We start from the raw sequence: 12,175 nt of genomic DNA, 5'->3' as shown, positions 1-12,175 counted from the left end.
AGGGGAGGTGACACCTCTGGCCAGTGGGGAGACAAAGAAAAGGAGCTGAGCAGGGAGGAGGGGCCGGAGGGGGTTGGCAGACGGGAGTTGGCTGGAGATAGAGGGGAGGCAGGGAGACCAGGCTCTGATCCCCGAGGGGGCCGGGAGGCCCCCAAGATGGGCCTAACCGGGGGGATCCTGTTATCTGTGCCTGCAAGACCCTGTCCTGGACTGTGTTCCTGTCGTCTGAATAAACCTTCTGCTTTACTGGCTGGCTGAGAGACCTGGTGAATCGGCAGGGAGCCCGGGGGTGCAGGGCCTGACTCCCCCTCACTCCGTGACACCCCCCCCACCCCGTCCCGATTTTTCACACTTGCTGCCTGGTCACCCTAACTGGGCTGAGCAGGATTTGGGGACCCGACGGGCTCCCAGAATGCACCGGGGCAGGCAGGAGTCGGGGGACCGGGGGGCTCCCAGAACGCACCGGGGCAGGCAGGAGTCGGGGGACCGGGGGGCTCCCAGAACGCACCGGGGCAGGCAGGGGTCGGGGGACCGGGGGGCTCCCAGAACGCACCGGGGCAGGCAGGGGTCGGGGGGCTCCCAGAATGCACCGGGGCAGGCAGGGGTCGGGGGGCTCCCAGAATGCACCAGGGCAGGCAGGGGTCGGGGGGCTCCCAGAATGCACCGGGGCAGGCAGGGGTCGGGGGGCTCCCAGAATGCACCGGGGGAGGCAGGGGTCGGGGGACCGGGGGGCTCCCAGAACGCACCGGGGCAGGCAGGGGTCGGGGGACCGGGGGGCTCCCAGAACGCACCGGGGCAGGCAGGGGTCGGGGGACCGGGGGGCTCCCAGAACGCACCGGGGGAGGCAGGGGTCGGGGGACCCGGGGGGCTCCCAGAACGCACCGGGGCAGGCAGGGGTCGGGGGGCTCCCAGAATGCACCGGGGCAGGCAGGGGTCGGGGGGCTCCCAGAATGCACCGGGGCAGGCAGGAGTCGGGGGACCCGGGGGGCTCCCAGAATGCACCGGGGCAGGCAGGAGTCGGGGGACCCGGGGGGCTCCCAGAATGCACCGGGGCAGGCAGGGGCCGGGGGGACCCGGGGGGCTCCCAGAATGCACCGGGGCAGGCAGGGGTCGGGGGGCTCCCAGAATGCACCGGGGCAGGCAGGAATTGGGGGACCTGGGGGCTCCCAGAATGCACCGGGGCAGGCAGGGGTCGGGGGACCCGGGGGGCTCCCAGAATGCACCGGGGCAGGCAGGGGCCGGGGGGACCCGGGGGGCTCCCAGAATGCATCGGGGCAGGCAGGGGCCGGGGGGACCCGGGGGGGGGCTCCCAGAATGCACCGGGGCAGGCAGGGGCCGGGGGACCGGGGGGCTCCCAGAATGCACCGGGGCAGGCAGGAGTCGGGGGACCCGGGGGGGGGCCCCAGAATGCACCGGGGCAGGCAGGGGTTGCGGGACCGGGGGGCTCCCAGAATGCACCGGGGCAGGCAGGGGCCGGGGGGACCCGGGGGGGGGCTCCCAGAATGCACCGGGGCAGGCAGGAATTGGGGGACCGGGGGGCTCCCAGAATGCACCGGGGCAGGCAGGAGTCGGGGGACCCGGGGGGGGCCCCAGAATGCACTGGGGGGTGAGGGGGAGTTCAGGGGGCACATGGAGGATGCCTTTGCCCCCGGCTGTCACCACCACGCCCCGCCCCCCTCCACCAGCCGCCCCGCCCCCCTCAGTGCCCGCCACCACCCAGGGAGGGGGGCCGGCTGGTCCCCCCCCCAGCCCGCGCCGGCCTCTGAAGCTAATCCCCCTTAATCCGCAGCCGAGCAGGGACAGCGACGGGCCGGAGACGCAGGGAGAGTGGAGAGAAAGGGGGCACCGGGGGGCCAGGACCTGTGGGGCATTGGGGGGAGCAGGGCTGAGGGGCACTGGGGGGTACTTGGGGGGGGAAGCGGGCACAAGGAACACCTGGGGGCACCCTATCACCGGCTCCTGCCCCCCCCACCTGGGCCGGCTCCCCATGACGGGTGGGGGGCTGGTGAGAGGCCGACAGGAGTGGGGGGGGCGTAGGGCTTCAGCTGGGCTAAGAGGATAACCCCCCCCAACCCAGGATGCCAGAGGAGAACGGGAGGGGTAAGTGCCCCAGATGGGGGGGACCGGAGGGGGAGGCAGGGGTCGGGGGGGCTCCATGGGGGGACCCCCCCTCCAGCGCCCAGCACCCCTGGGTCCCCCGTTGGCACTAGGAGGGGTTGGGGGGCTGTGGGGGGCATGGAGGAGGCAGGGGGCCTCATGGGGCAGGGCGGGGGGCTCTGGCAAGGGGGTGGGATCTCCATGGGGGGGTCTCTGGGGTCACCGCGGGGGGCGCACCCTGACCCCTCTCCTCTCTGCCCCGCAGCGGTCGTCCCCCCCGACAGCCCGGGGTGGGCGGCGGAGGCCGGGGGGCCGGGGGCCGAGGCTGGCAGCCCCCCACCCACCCCCCGCCGGCGCTTGGCCTCCACCAAGCACAAGTCTCAGGGCAGCCCCACGGTGCCGCGCTCCCCCCCGGCCCACATCTGCCTCCGGCTCAGCCACCCCCTGCGCCAGGCCGCCATCAGCATCGTGGAGTGGAAGCATCCGCCCGCCGGGGGCTGGGCAGGGGAGGGGGTGGGGGGCCACACGGGCTGAGGGGGGGCAGCCCCCCGGTTGGGATCCTTAACCCGCCCCCCTGCCCAGGCCCTTCGACATCCTCATCCTCATGACGATCTTCGCCAACTGCGTGGCCCTGGGGGTCTATATCCCCTTCCCCGAGGACGACTCCAACACGGCCAACCACGACCTGGTGAGCCCCCGAACCCCGGCGTCCGGCTCCCCCCCCCCGCTCTGCCCAGCAGCCCCCACTGCCCTCCCAGAGCCGGGCGAGAACCCCGGCGTCCGGCTCCCCCCCCCGCTCTGCCCAGCAACCCCCACTGCCCTCCCAGAGCCGGGCGAGAACCCCGGCGTCCGGCTCCCCCCCCCGCTCTGCCCAGCACCCCCCACTGCCCTCCCAGAGCCGGGCGAGAACCTCGGCGTCCGGCTCCCCCCCCCGCTCTGCCCAGCACCCCCCACTGCCCTCCCAGAGCCGGGCGAGAACCCTGGCGTCCGGCTCCCCCCCCCCCCCGCTCTGCCCAGCACCCCCCCCGGCCCTCCCCGTGCCGGGCGAGAACCCCGGCGTCCGGCTCCCCCCCCGCTCTGCCCCGCACCCCCCACTGCCCTCCCAGAGCCGGGCGAGAACCCCGGCGTCCGGCTCCCCCCCCCCCCGCTCTGCCCAGCACCCCCCACTGCCCTCCCAGAGCCGGGCGAGAACCCCGGCGTCCGGCTCCCCCGCCCCCCCGCTCTGCCCAGCAACCCCCACTGCCCTCCCAGAGCCAGGCGAGAACCCCGGCGTCCGGCTCCCCCGCCCGCTCTGCCCAGCACCCCCCACTGCCCTCCCAGAGCCGGGCGAGAACCCCGGCATCCGGCTCCCAGCCCCCCCTGCTCTGCCCAGCACCCCGCACTGCCCTCCCAGAGCCGGGCGAGAACCCCGGCGTCCGGCTCCCCCCCCCCGCTCTGCCCAGCAACCCCCACTGCCCTCCCCGGCGTCTGGGCTCCCAGCCTCCCGTCAGCCCTGTGAGCCCCTTGGCGTCACCCGGGCATTGGGTTTAGCCTCATTAAGAGCTCCGAGCTAATGAGTGTCCTTAACGAGCCGCTGGGTCCCTGGGCAGAGTCCTGGGACCGGGAAGGAATTAGCTCGGGGGGGCTGGGGGGAGTCGTCCTGCCCCTTCGTTCCCCCGCAGGGGATTGTCCACCCCCTCCCCCACCGCTGCCACCATCCCCTGCAGGCTCGGGGCCGGCCCGGACGCCGGGGTTCATTCTCCAGGGTGCGGGGGGCTCACGGCCGAGGGTTGGAGCTGCCCGGACGCCTGGGTTCAATCCCCGTCTCCACACCCCCCCCGACAGGAGCAGGTGGAATACGTCTTCCTCATCATCTTCACGGTGGAGACGTTCCTGAAGATCATCGCGTACGGGCTGGTCCTGCACCCCAGCGCCTACATCCGCAACGGCTGGAACCTGCTGGACTTCGTCATCGTGGTGGTGGGGTGGGTCCGAGCCCCCCGTCCCGCCCCACCCCCCTGCCCCCCGTCCCGCCCCCTCCCCCCCATCCCGCCCCCCGCCCGGCTCCCCAGCGCCTACATCCGCAACGGCTGGAACCTGCTGGACTTCGTCATCGTGGTGGTGGGGTGGGTCCGAGCCCCCCGTCCCGCCCCACCCCCCTGCCCCCCGTCCCGCCCCCCGACCCGCGTCCCGCCCCCCGCCCGGCTCCCCAGCGCCTACATCCGCAACGGCTGGAACCTGCTGGACTTCGTCATCGTGGTGGTGGGGTGGGTCCGAGCCCCCCGTCCCGCCCCGCCCCCCTGCCCCCCGTCCCGCCCCCCGCCCGGCTCCCCAGCGCCTACATCCGCACCGGCTGGAACCTGCTGGACTTCGTCATCGTGGTGGTGGGGTGGGTCCGAGCCCCCCGTCCCGCCCCTCCCCCCTTTCCGACGTCCCGCCCCCCTACCCCCGTCCCGCCCCCCGCCCGGCTCCCCAGCGCCTACGTCCGCACCGGCTGGAACCTGCTGGACTTCGTCAGCGTGGGGGTGGGGTGGGTCCGAGCCCCCCGTCCCGTCCTGCCCCCCGTCCCGCCCCCTCCCCCCCATCCCGCCCGGCTCCCCAGCGCCTACGTCCGCAGCGGCTGGAACCTGCTGGACTTTGTAATCGTGGGGGTGGGGTGGGTCCCCACGGCCCTGTCGTCTGAGCCCCCCCGTCCCCGCTCCCCTGCTGGGCCCCTGCTGCCACACTGGGCCCCCGCCCCGCTGGGCCCCCCCCGGACCCCCCCTTCCCCTTCCCCAGGCCTTGGTGCCCCCTCACCTGCCCGCCCCCCGCAGGCTGTTCAGCGTGGTCTTGGAGCAGGCATCCCACAAGCCCGGGGACGCCCACCACATGAGCGGGAAGCCGGGCGGCTTCGACGTCAAAGCCCTGCGGGCCTTCCGCGTCCTCCGGCCCCTGCGCCTCGTCTCCGGCGTCCCCAGTAAGGAGCGGCCCTGGCGGCCGGGCACTGCGGGAGTTGGGTTGGGTTGAATGATGCCCTAGGACGCTGTCTCACTGCACCGTGGTGCGTTGCAGTGCACGGCGTCTCCTTGGACAGTAACGCATTACACTGCACACTGCATGGGGTGACCCTGCACGTCGGCGAGTCGCAGTGCGTATTGTCTCACTGTGCAGCGGTGGAGTGCACTGCATTTTGCATGGGGTGACACTGCACATCGGCGAGTTGCAGTGCGTATTGTCTCACTGCGCAGCGGTGCAGCGCTCTGCATTTTGCATGGGGTGACCCTGCACGTCGGCGAGTCGCAGTGCGTATTGTCTCACTGCACAGCGATGGAGTGCACTGCATTTTGCATGGGGTGACACTGCACGTCGGCGAGTCGCAGTGCGTATTGTCTCACTGCGCAGCGGTGGAGCGCTCTGCATTTTGCATGGGGTGACACTGCACGTCGGCGAGTCACAGTGTGTATTGTCTCACTGCGCAGCGATGGAGTGCACTGCATTTTGCATGGGGTGACCCTGCACGTCGGCGAGTCGCAGTGTGTATTGTCTCACTGCGCAGCGATGGAGTGCACTGCATTTTGCATGGGGTGACCCTGCACGTCGGCGAGTCGCAGTGCGTATTGTCTCACTGCGCAGCGATGGAGTGCACTGCGTTTTGCATGGGGTGACCCTGCACAGTGGTTTCTTTCACTGCCCGCGTACATGTCATTCATTTGCACCCTGCTTTCTTGCACTGCAACCCATTTTGCTGCAGTGTTGCATTTCACTGCATTCTTATGAAGTTACGCTGCCCCACGACGCGTGGCACTGCACAGTGTGAGGTCACAGTGCCCCATGGCGTGTTGCACTGCACGGTGTGAGGTCGCGCCACCCTGCAGCGTGAGGCACTGCATACTGTGAGGTCGCACTGCCCCATGGCCCCTGGCACTGCACGGTTGAGGTCGCGATACCCCACGGCCCCTGGCACTGCACGGTGTGAGGTCGCAGTGCCCCACGGCCCCTGGCACTGCACGGTTTGAGGTCACACTGCCCCATGGCCCCTGGCACTGCACTGTGCAAGGTTGCAGTGCCTCACGGCCCCTGGCACTGCACAGAGTGAGGTCACACTGCCCCACGGCCCGTGGCACTGCACGGTGTGAGGTCACGCTGTCCCATGGTGCGTGGCTTTGCACGGTGTGAGGTCGCAGTGCCCCACGGCCCCTGGCACTGCACGGCGTGAGGTCGCGCTGCCCCACGGCCCCTGGCACTGCACGGCGTGAGGTCGCAGTGCCCCACGGCCCCTGGCACTGCACGGCGTGAGGTCGCGCTGCCCCACGGCCCCTGGCACTGCACGGCGTGAGGTCGCAGTGCCCCACGGCCCCTGGCACTGCACGGCGTGAGGTCGCGCTGCCCCACGGCCCCTGGCACTGCACGGCGTGAGGTCGCAGTGCCCCACGGCCCCTGGCACTGCACGGCGTGAGGTCGCGCTGCCCCACGGCCCCTGCACTGCACGGCGTGAGGTCGCGCTGCCCCACGGCCCCTGGCACTGCACGGCGGGAGGTCGCGCTGCCCCACGGCCCCTGGCACTGCACGGCGTGAGGTCGCACTGCCCCACGGCCCCTGGCACTGCACGCTGTCACACTGCCCCAGTGCATTGCACCCCGTTTTGCTGCACAGTGTTGCCTTGCGCTGCACACTGCACACCTCTGCCGTGACCCCCCCAGGCCTGACCCCCCCGTGTCTCCCCCTCCCCCGCAGGCCTGCACATCGTCCTCAACTCCATCATGAAGGCCATGGTGCCCCTGCTGCACATCGCGCTGCTCGTCCTCTTCGTCATCATCATCTACGCCATCATCGGCCTGGAGCTCTTCATCGGCCGCATGCACAAGACCTGCTTCCTCGTGGGCTCAGGTACCGCCCGCCCCCCCGCCCCCGCCCCCCGGCCCGGGCCCCGCCTCACCCGCCCTCCCTCCCCTCCCCCAGACCTGGAGGCCGAGGAGGAGCCCTCGCCCTGCGCCTTCTCGGGGCACGGCCGGGAGTGTCCCCTCAACAGCACCGAGTGCCGGGGCCGCTGGGAGGGGCCGAACGGCGGGATCACCAACTTCGACAACTTCTTCTTCGCCATGCTGACCGTCTTCCAGTGCATCACCATGGAGGGCTGGACCGACGTGCTGTACTGGGTGAGCCCCAAGCCCCGGGGGACCCTGCACCCCAAGCCCGGGACCCTGCACCCCGAGCCCTGGGACCCCCTGCACCCCAACCCCTGGAACCCTGCACCCTGACCCCTGGGACCCCCTGCACCCCGACCCCCAGGGGACCCCCTGCACCCCGAGCCCTGGGACCCTGCACCCCGACCCCCAGCCCCCCCTGCACCCCGAGCCCCTGCACCCCGACCCCCGGGGGACCCCCTGCACCCCGAGCCCCGGGACCCTCTGCACCCCGAGCCCAGGGACCCTGCACCCCGAGCCCCGGGACCCCCTGCACCCAGAGCCCTGGGACCCTGCACCCCGAGCCCGGGGGACCCCCTGCACCCCGAGCCCCTGCGCCCCGGGACCCTGCCCCCCGGCCCCCGGGGCCCCACGGCCCGGGGGGCCCCTGCACCCCGACCCCCGGGACCCTGCACCCCGGGGCCCCCTGCACCCCGACCCGGGACCCAGCACCCCGACCCCTGGGACCCTGCACCCCGACCCCGGGGCCCCCTGCACCCCGACCCCTGGGACCCTGCACCCCGAGCTCCGGGACCCTGCACCCCGACCCCCGGGACCCTGCACCACCTCCCAGTGCATCACCATGGAGGGCTGGACCGAGGTGCTCTACTGGGTGAGACCCCCACATCCCAACCCCCGGGACCCCCTCACTCCCCAAACTCCCACGAGTTTCCCTGCACCCAACCCCGCCCTGCTCCCCAAACCCCCAGGGATCCTCCTGCACCCCAAATCCCTGGAGATCCCGCCCTGGGGTCCCTCCTGACCCCCCTAGACTGCTAGCCACAGTGGTTCCCCCTGGGGGCTCCGTGGGTGCCCCCTCTGACCCCTGTCCCCCCACAGATGCAGGACGCTATGGGGCACGAGCTGCCCTGGGTTTACTTCGTCAGCCTGGTCATCTTCGGCTCCTTCTTCGTGCTCAACCTGGTGCTGGGGGTGCTGAGCGGGTAAGGGGGGCCTGGCCGGGTGAGGGGATGCGCCCGGCTCTGGGGCCTTGTGTGGAGGTGGCTTGGAGAGGCTCTGGGGGCAGGTGCGGGGGAGGGCATGTTCTAAGCGTGTCGGGGCGTGTGCAGCAGGGACGTGTGTTCTAAGCGTGTCGGGGCGTGTGCAGCAGGGACGTGTGTTCTAAGCGTGTCGGGGCGTGTGCAGCAGGGACGTGTGTTCTAAGCGTGTCGGGGCATGTGCAGAGGAGACATGTGTTCTAAGCGTGCTGGGGTGCGTGTGTTGTACTCAAAGTACTAGACAGGATCTTTTCAGGGAGATTAAGGCAAAACGCCACATTTATTAGTAATACAGGTGTCAGGGTCTGCACCCTCACTTGGAACTGGGGGGTTTCAAAGTGAGGACCCGCATGTCTTCCCCCACCCCAAAATCCTAGGGTGGGTCCCCTTTGCTGCCACCACCGCGGTCAATACGTGGGCCGGGACACCCCTGTTTCCCCCCTGTCTCCCTTCAAAGACACTCCCTGGGAACACAGATCAACTCACAGAGGAGGAACCTCCCCCCTCCAGCCTGCTCCGGAGAGAGAGATACCTTGATTCAAACTCCTTGAATCTCCCACACACAGGGAAGCAGCCCACTTCCCCCCTCCCTCTCTGCTAGCCACTCTGGGAATCACCGAGAGAGAGCGTCTTAGCCCCTTCCCCTATATCCACAGTGGAAGGGATTTAATCAAATCTTTATAGAAAGAATTTATTAAAAGAAAAACAAGAAAATACAGAATCTCTCTGAGTCCAAGCAGGACTCTCATAGGGTATGACCTTGCTAAGTTCTGGGGAGAATCCCCTCTCCTTCTCAGTACAACCAGTACAAGCAGAGTTAAGAATAATCAATAACAACCACACAGAGCTGCAGGCACAGGATCATTAGGTGAGGACACCCAGTATCTTTCTAATACTCACTAGCTTGACTAGAAGAAATTAGTTCAGAAAGGTAGAAACTTGTAGCCTTGATTAAAACATCTGGACTCTTGTAACCCCAGACGGCTAAGAACAAAACACACCCAGAGGGGAAAAGCTCCCTCCTAGGAATTTCAAATTCTCTTCCCTGATTGGTCCTCAGGTCAGGTGCCCACCAGGTACTAGGCTTTAACCCTTTACTAACTATTCATGACAGCAGGTATCAATGAATACTCTACAATATGCATATGAGATATCTCACAGCCACGCACACACACACAGCCACACACACACACACACAGCCACACACGCACACACACACACACACACAGCCGCACACACACACACACACACTTTCTCTCTCTCTCCCCGTCTTGCTGTTGTTACCACCGAGTTGCTCCCCTGAACTGCACTGGCCAGGTGAGTTAGATGGGGGAGGGGTGGAGCCGGGCTTCTGCCGATCCGGATCGATGCTCCGATGGTGACAAGACGAGACCCGGGGTTCTCCTGCAAGACACCTCCCATTTATAGCAGCTTCCCTCTTATGCAAATCTAGACCAGATTCAAAATCTGGGGCTGTGTCTGTTGGTCTTTGTGCTGCGTTTCTCTGGGGGTTGTCCCAAGGCTGCTCCAAGAGGGTGTTTTCTAAAGCAGGTGCTGGCTTCTAATCCCTGAGGCCGTCAGTGTGTCTGCGCTTCTTTGCTGGGCCCACGGGACAAGTTGTATTGTCCTTGGCTCTGGCTCCCATTCCCTCTGCACCTGTTGTCGCTGTCTGGAGGTGGGTGTCTTCCAAGCCTCACTCAGTCACACCTCGGTCAGTCAATAGGGCAATTGGTTACAGAGTGGGGGGAAGATCTTATTCTACTTCTAGCCAAAAGGCACATGTTTCTTTTACTGTAACTAGACTATTCTTAGGGGCTATAACATTTGATATAAAGTTTCCTACCAATTTTCTATATAGGGATCTAATACAAAGTTGTATGAAAATAGAGAGGCCCAATGCCAAGTCATATGAAATACAAAATAACATCCTGCAAGATGCAATGTCATAAAGATACTTAATACAAACTAACACAATGCAACGTCATAAAGATTTATAGAGATAGTTAATACAGAGATTTCTCTACATGTGCCCCAGGGAAGCGTGTTCTAAGCACATTGGGGCGTGTACAGCAGGGAAACATGTTCTAAGCATGCAGGGGGGGTGTGCACCAGGGAAGCGTGTTATAAGCATGTTGGGGCATGTGCAGCGGAGAAGCGTGTTCTAAGCATGTCAGGGCATGTGCAGAGGAGAAGTGTGTTCTAAGCATGTCGGGGCGTGTGCAGAGGAGAAGTGTGTTCTAAGCATGTTGGGGTGTGTGCAGAGGATAAGCATGTTCTAAGCGTGTCAGGGTGTTGTCACGGGGTCCCCGGGCGATGCTCTGGCACTGCTCCCTACGGAGCCAGGCAGGACTCTGGGGAGTCTCCTCTCTCGGATCAGACTGTCCCCAGGGCAAGGAGCTCCCACGGCTTCGCCTCCCTGGGTCTGACCCCCGAGCATTCGGCCTCCCCTGCCCCTCCATGCACTTCCCCCAGGCGGGTCCTGGGGGGGCCACGGGGCCCTGCCCCCCCACACCGCAGCCAGACGTGACTCTCAGCCAGGAACACGGAGGGTTATTAGCCGACAGGAACACGGGCTGAACCAGAGCTCGTAGGTACCGCGAGCCGGACCCCTCGGCCGGGTCCATCCTGGGGGGCAGGGAGCCAGACCCCCACGTCTGCCCTCACTCCTCGCCCCCAGCCAGCCCCAGACTGACCCCCCCAGCCCCTCCTCTGCTCAGCCCCTTCCCCGGGCCAGGGGGTCTCCTGACCCCTTTGTTCTCCGACCCCTTCAGCTGGCACCTTGCAGGGCCCCCACCAATCACCCCCCTCAGCCCCCCACCTAGAGACTTAGAACTGCATGGGGGAAACTGCGGCCCCCCCCACAGCATTCAGAGGAAACCCTGAGAACAGTCCCAGTTCGTCACAGGTGTGTACAGAGGGGAATCATGTGATAAGTGTGTTGGGGCATGTGCAGAGGGGAGCATGTTCTAAGCATGTTGGGGTGTGTGAGGCTGGATTGTGTGTGCCATTGGCATGTCAGTCGTGTGGGCGGATCATACGCATGTGACAGGCCGTGCAGCCCGTTTGTGCGTGTCATTAGCATGTTGAGGCGTGTGGCTGGATCCCACAGGTGAGGCACATCTCAAAGCACGTGCAGCTGGATCCCACATGTGCGTCCCATGTGCGTGTGCTTAGCGTGTTGCTGCATGTGCCGGTGGGTTAACCCCTCGCTGCCCACAGGGAGTTCTCCAAGGAGCGGGAGAAGGCCAAAGCCCGGGGGGACTTCCAGAAGCTGCGGGAGAAGCAGCAGATGGAGGAGGATCTCAGGGGCTACCTGGACTGGATCACGCAGGCCGAGGACATCGACCCCGACGACGAGGAGGGGGACCCCGAGGACAAGCACGCCCGTGAGCCCCCCACCCCATGGTGCCCCTCACTCCCGACCCGCAGCCCCCCCCAGCCCTGCCGGTGCCCCTCACTCCCGACCCGCAGCCCCCCCCAGCCCTGCCGGTGCCCCTCACTCCTGACCCGCAGCCCCCTGCTAGCCCGGCCCTGGTATCTGGGCCAGCAGATCCTGCACCCAGGCGAGGGGAGTTTAGCTGCAGCCAGCTGTGTCGGGGGATTAGCGGGCAGAGAAACGAGATTTCCAGGCCAGGAGATTAGTGGGCATCCGAGTAAATTACTAGCTGGGGAGAGGGGGGAATATCCTGGCAGTGGGGGAGGGGGCCAGCGGGGAAGAGATGGGGGGGCAGAGCAGAGTCTGTTTTCTCTCAGCAGGGCGGGGGCTGGGGACACTGCAGAGTTGTGATCTTCCCCCCAGCAGTGCCCCAGGGGGCTGCCTGGCACCGGGAGCCCTTCCCCCAGGGGCAGCCAGGGCGAGTCCCTGCCTCCAGTGGTGCTCCACCCCCGCCCCCGCCCCCGCCAGGCAGAGTTAATTAGCTCCCTGGGGCCTCCTTAGCC

At 67.2% G+C, this 12,175-nt stretch overlaps 1 protein-coding gene across 1 annotated transcript in view; it reads left to right on the top strand.

Annotated features, from left to right (window-relative positions):
* Nucleotides 1-2,078: 2,078 nt before the first annotated feature.
* Nucleotides 2,079-12,175, top strand: part of LOC123357402 (voltage-dependent L-type calcium channel subunit alpha-1F-like) — a gene marked incomplete at its 3' end in the record, with an annotated part of 34,943 nt that continues 24,846 nt past the window's right edge. Inside the window, exons 1-9 of the mRNA XM_045000636.1 lie at nucleotides 2,079-2,100; nucleotides 2,363-2,576; nucleotides 2,680-2,785; nucleotides 3,922-4,061; nucleotides 4,890-5,032; nucleotides 6,790-6,942; nucleotides 7,015-7,211; nucleotides 8,079-8,182; nucleotides 11,456-11,622. Of these exons, the coding sequence (XP_044856571.1) occupies nucleotides 2,079-2,100; nucleotides 2,363-2,576; nucleotides 2,680-2,785; nucleotides 3,922-4,061; nucleotides 4,890-5,032; nucleotides 6,790-6,942; nucleotides 7,015-7,211; nucleotides 8,079-8,182; nucleotides 11,456-11,622 (1,246 nt within the window). The remainder of the gene's footprint in view (nucleotides 2,101-2,362; nucleotides 2,577-2,679; nucleotides 2,786-3,921; nucleotides 4,062-4,889; nucleotides 5,033-6,789; nucleotides 6,943-7,014; nucleotides 7,212-8,078; nucleotides 8,183-11,455; nucleotides 11,623-12,175) is intronic.

Source organism: Mauremys mutica, unplaced genomic scaffold (assembly GCF_020497125.1).
Source record: "Mauremys mutica isolate MM-2020 ecotype Southern unplaced genomic scaffold, ASM2049712v1 000553F_np12_obj, whole genome shotgun sequence".
NCBI classification, from domain to species: domain Eukaryota; kingdom Metazoa; phylum Chordata; order Testudines; family Geoemydidae; genus Mauremys; species Mauremys mutica.
Note: the sequence above shows the minus strand (reverse complement) of the source record. Positions and strands in the feature narration are given on the sequence as shown.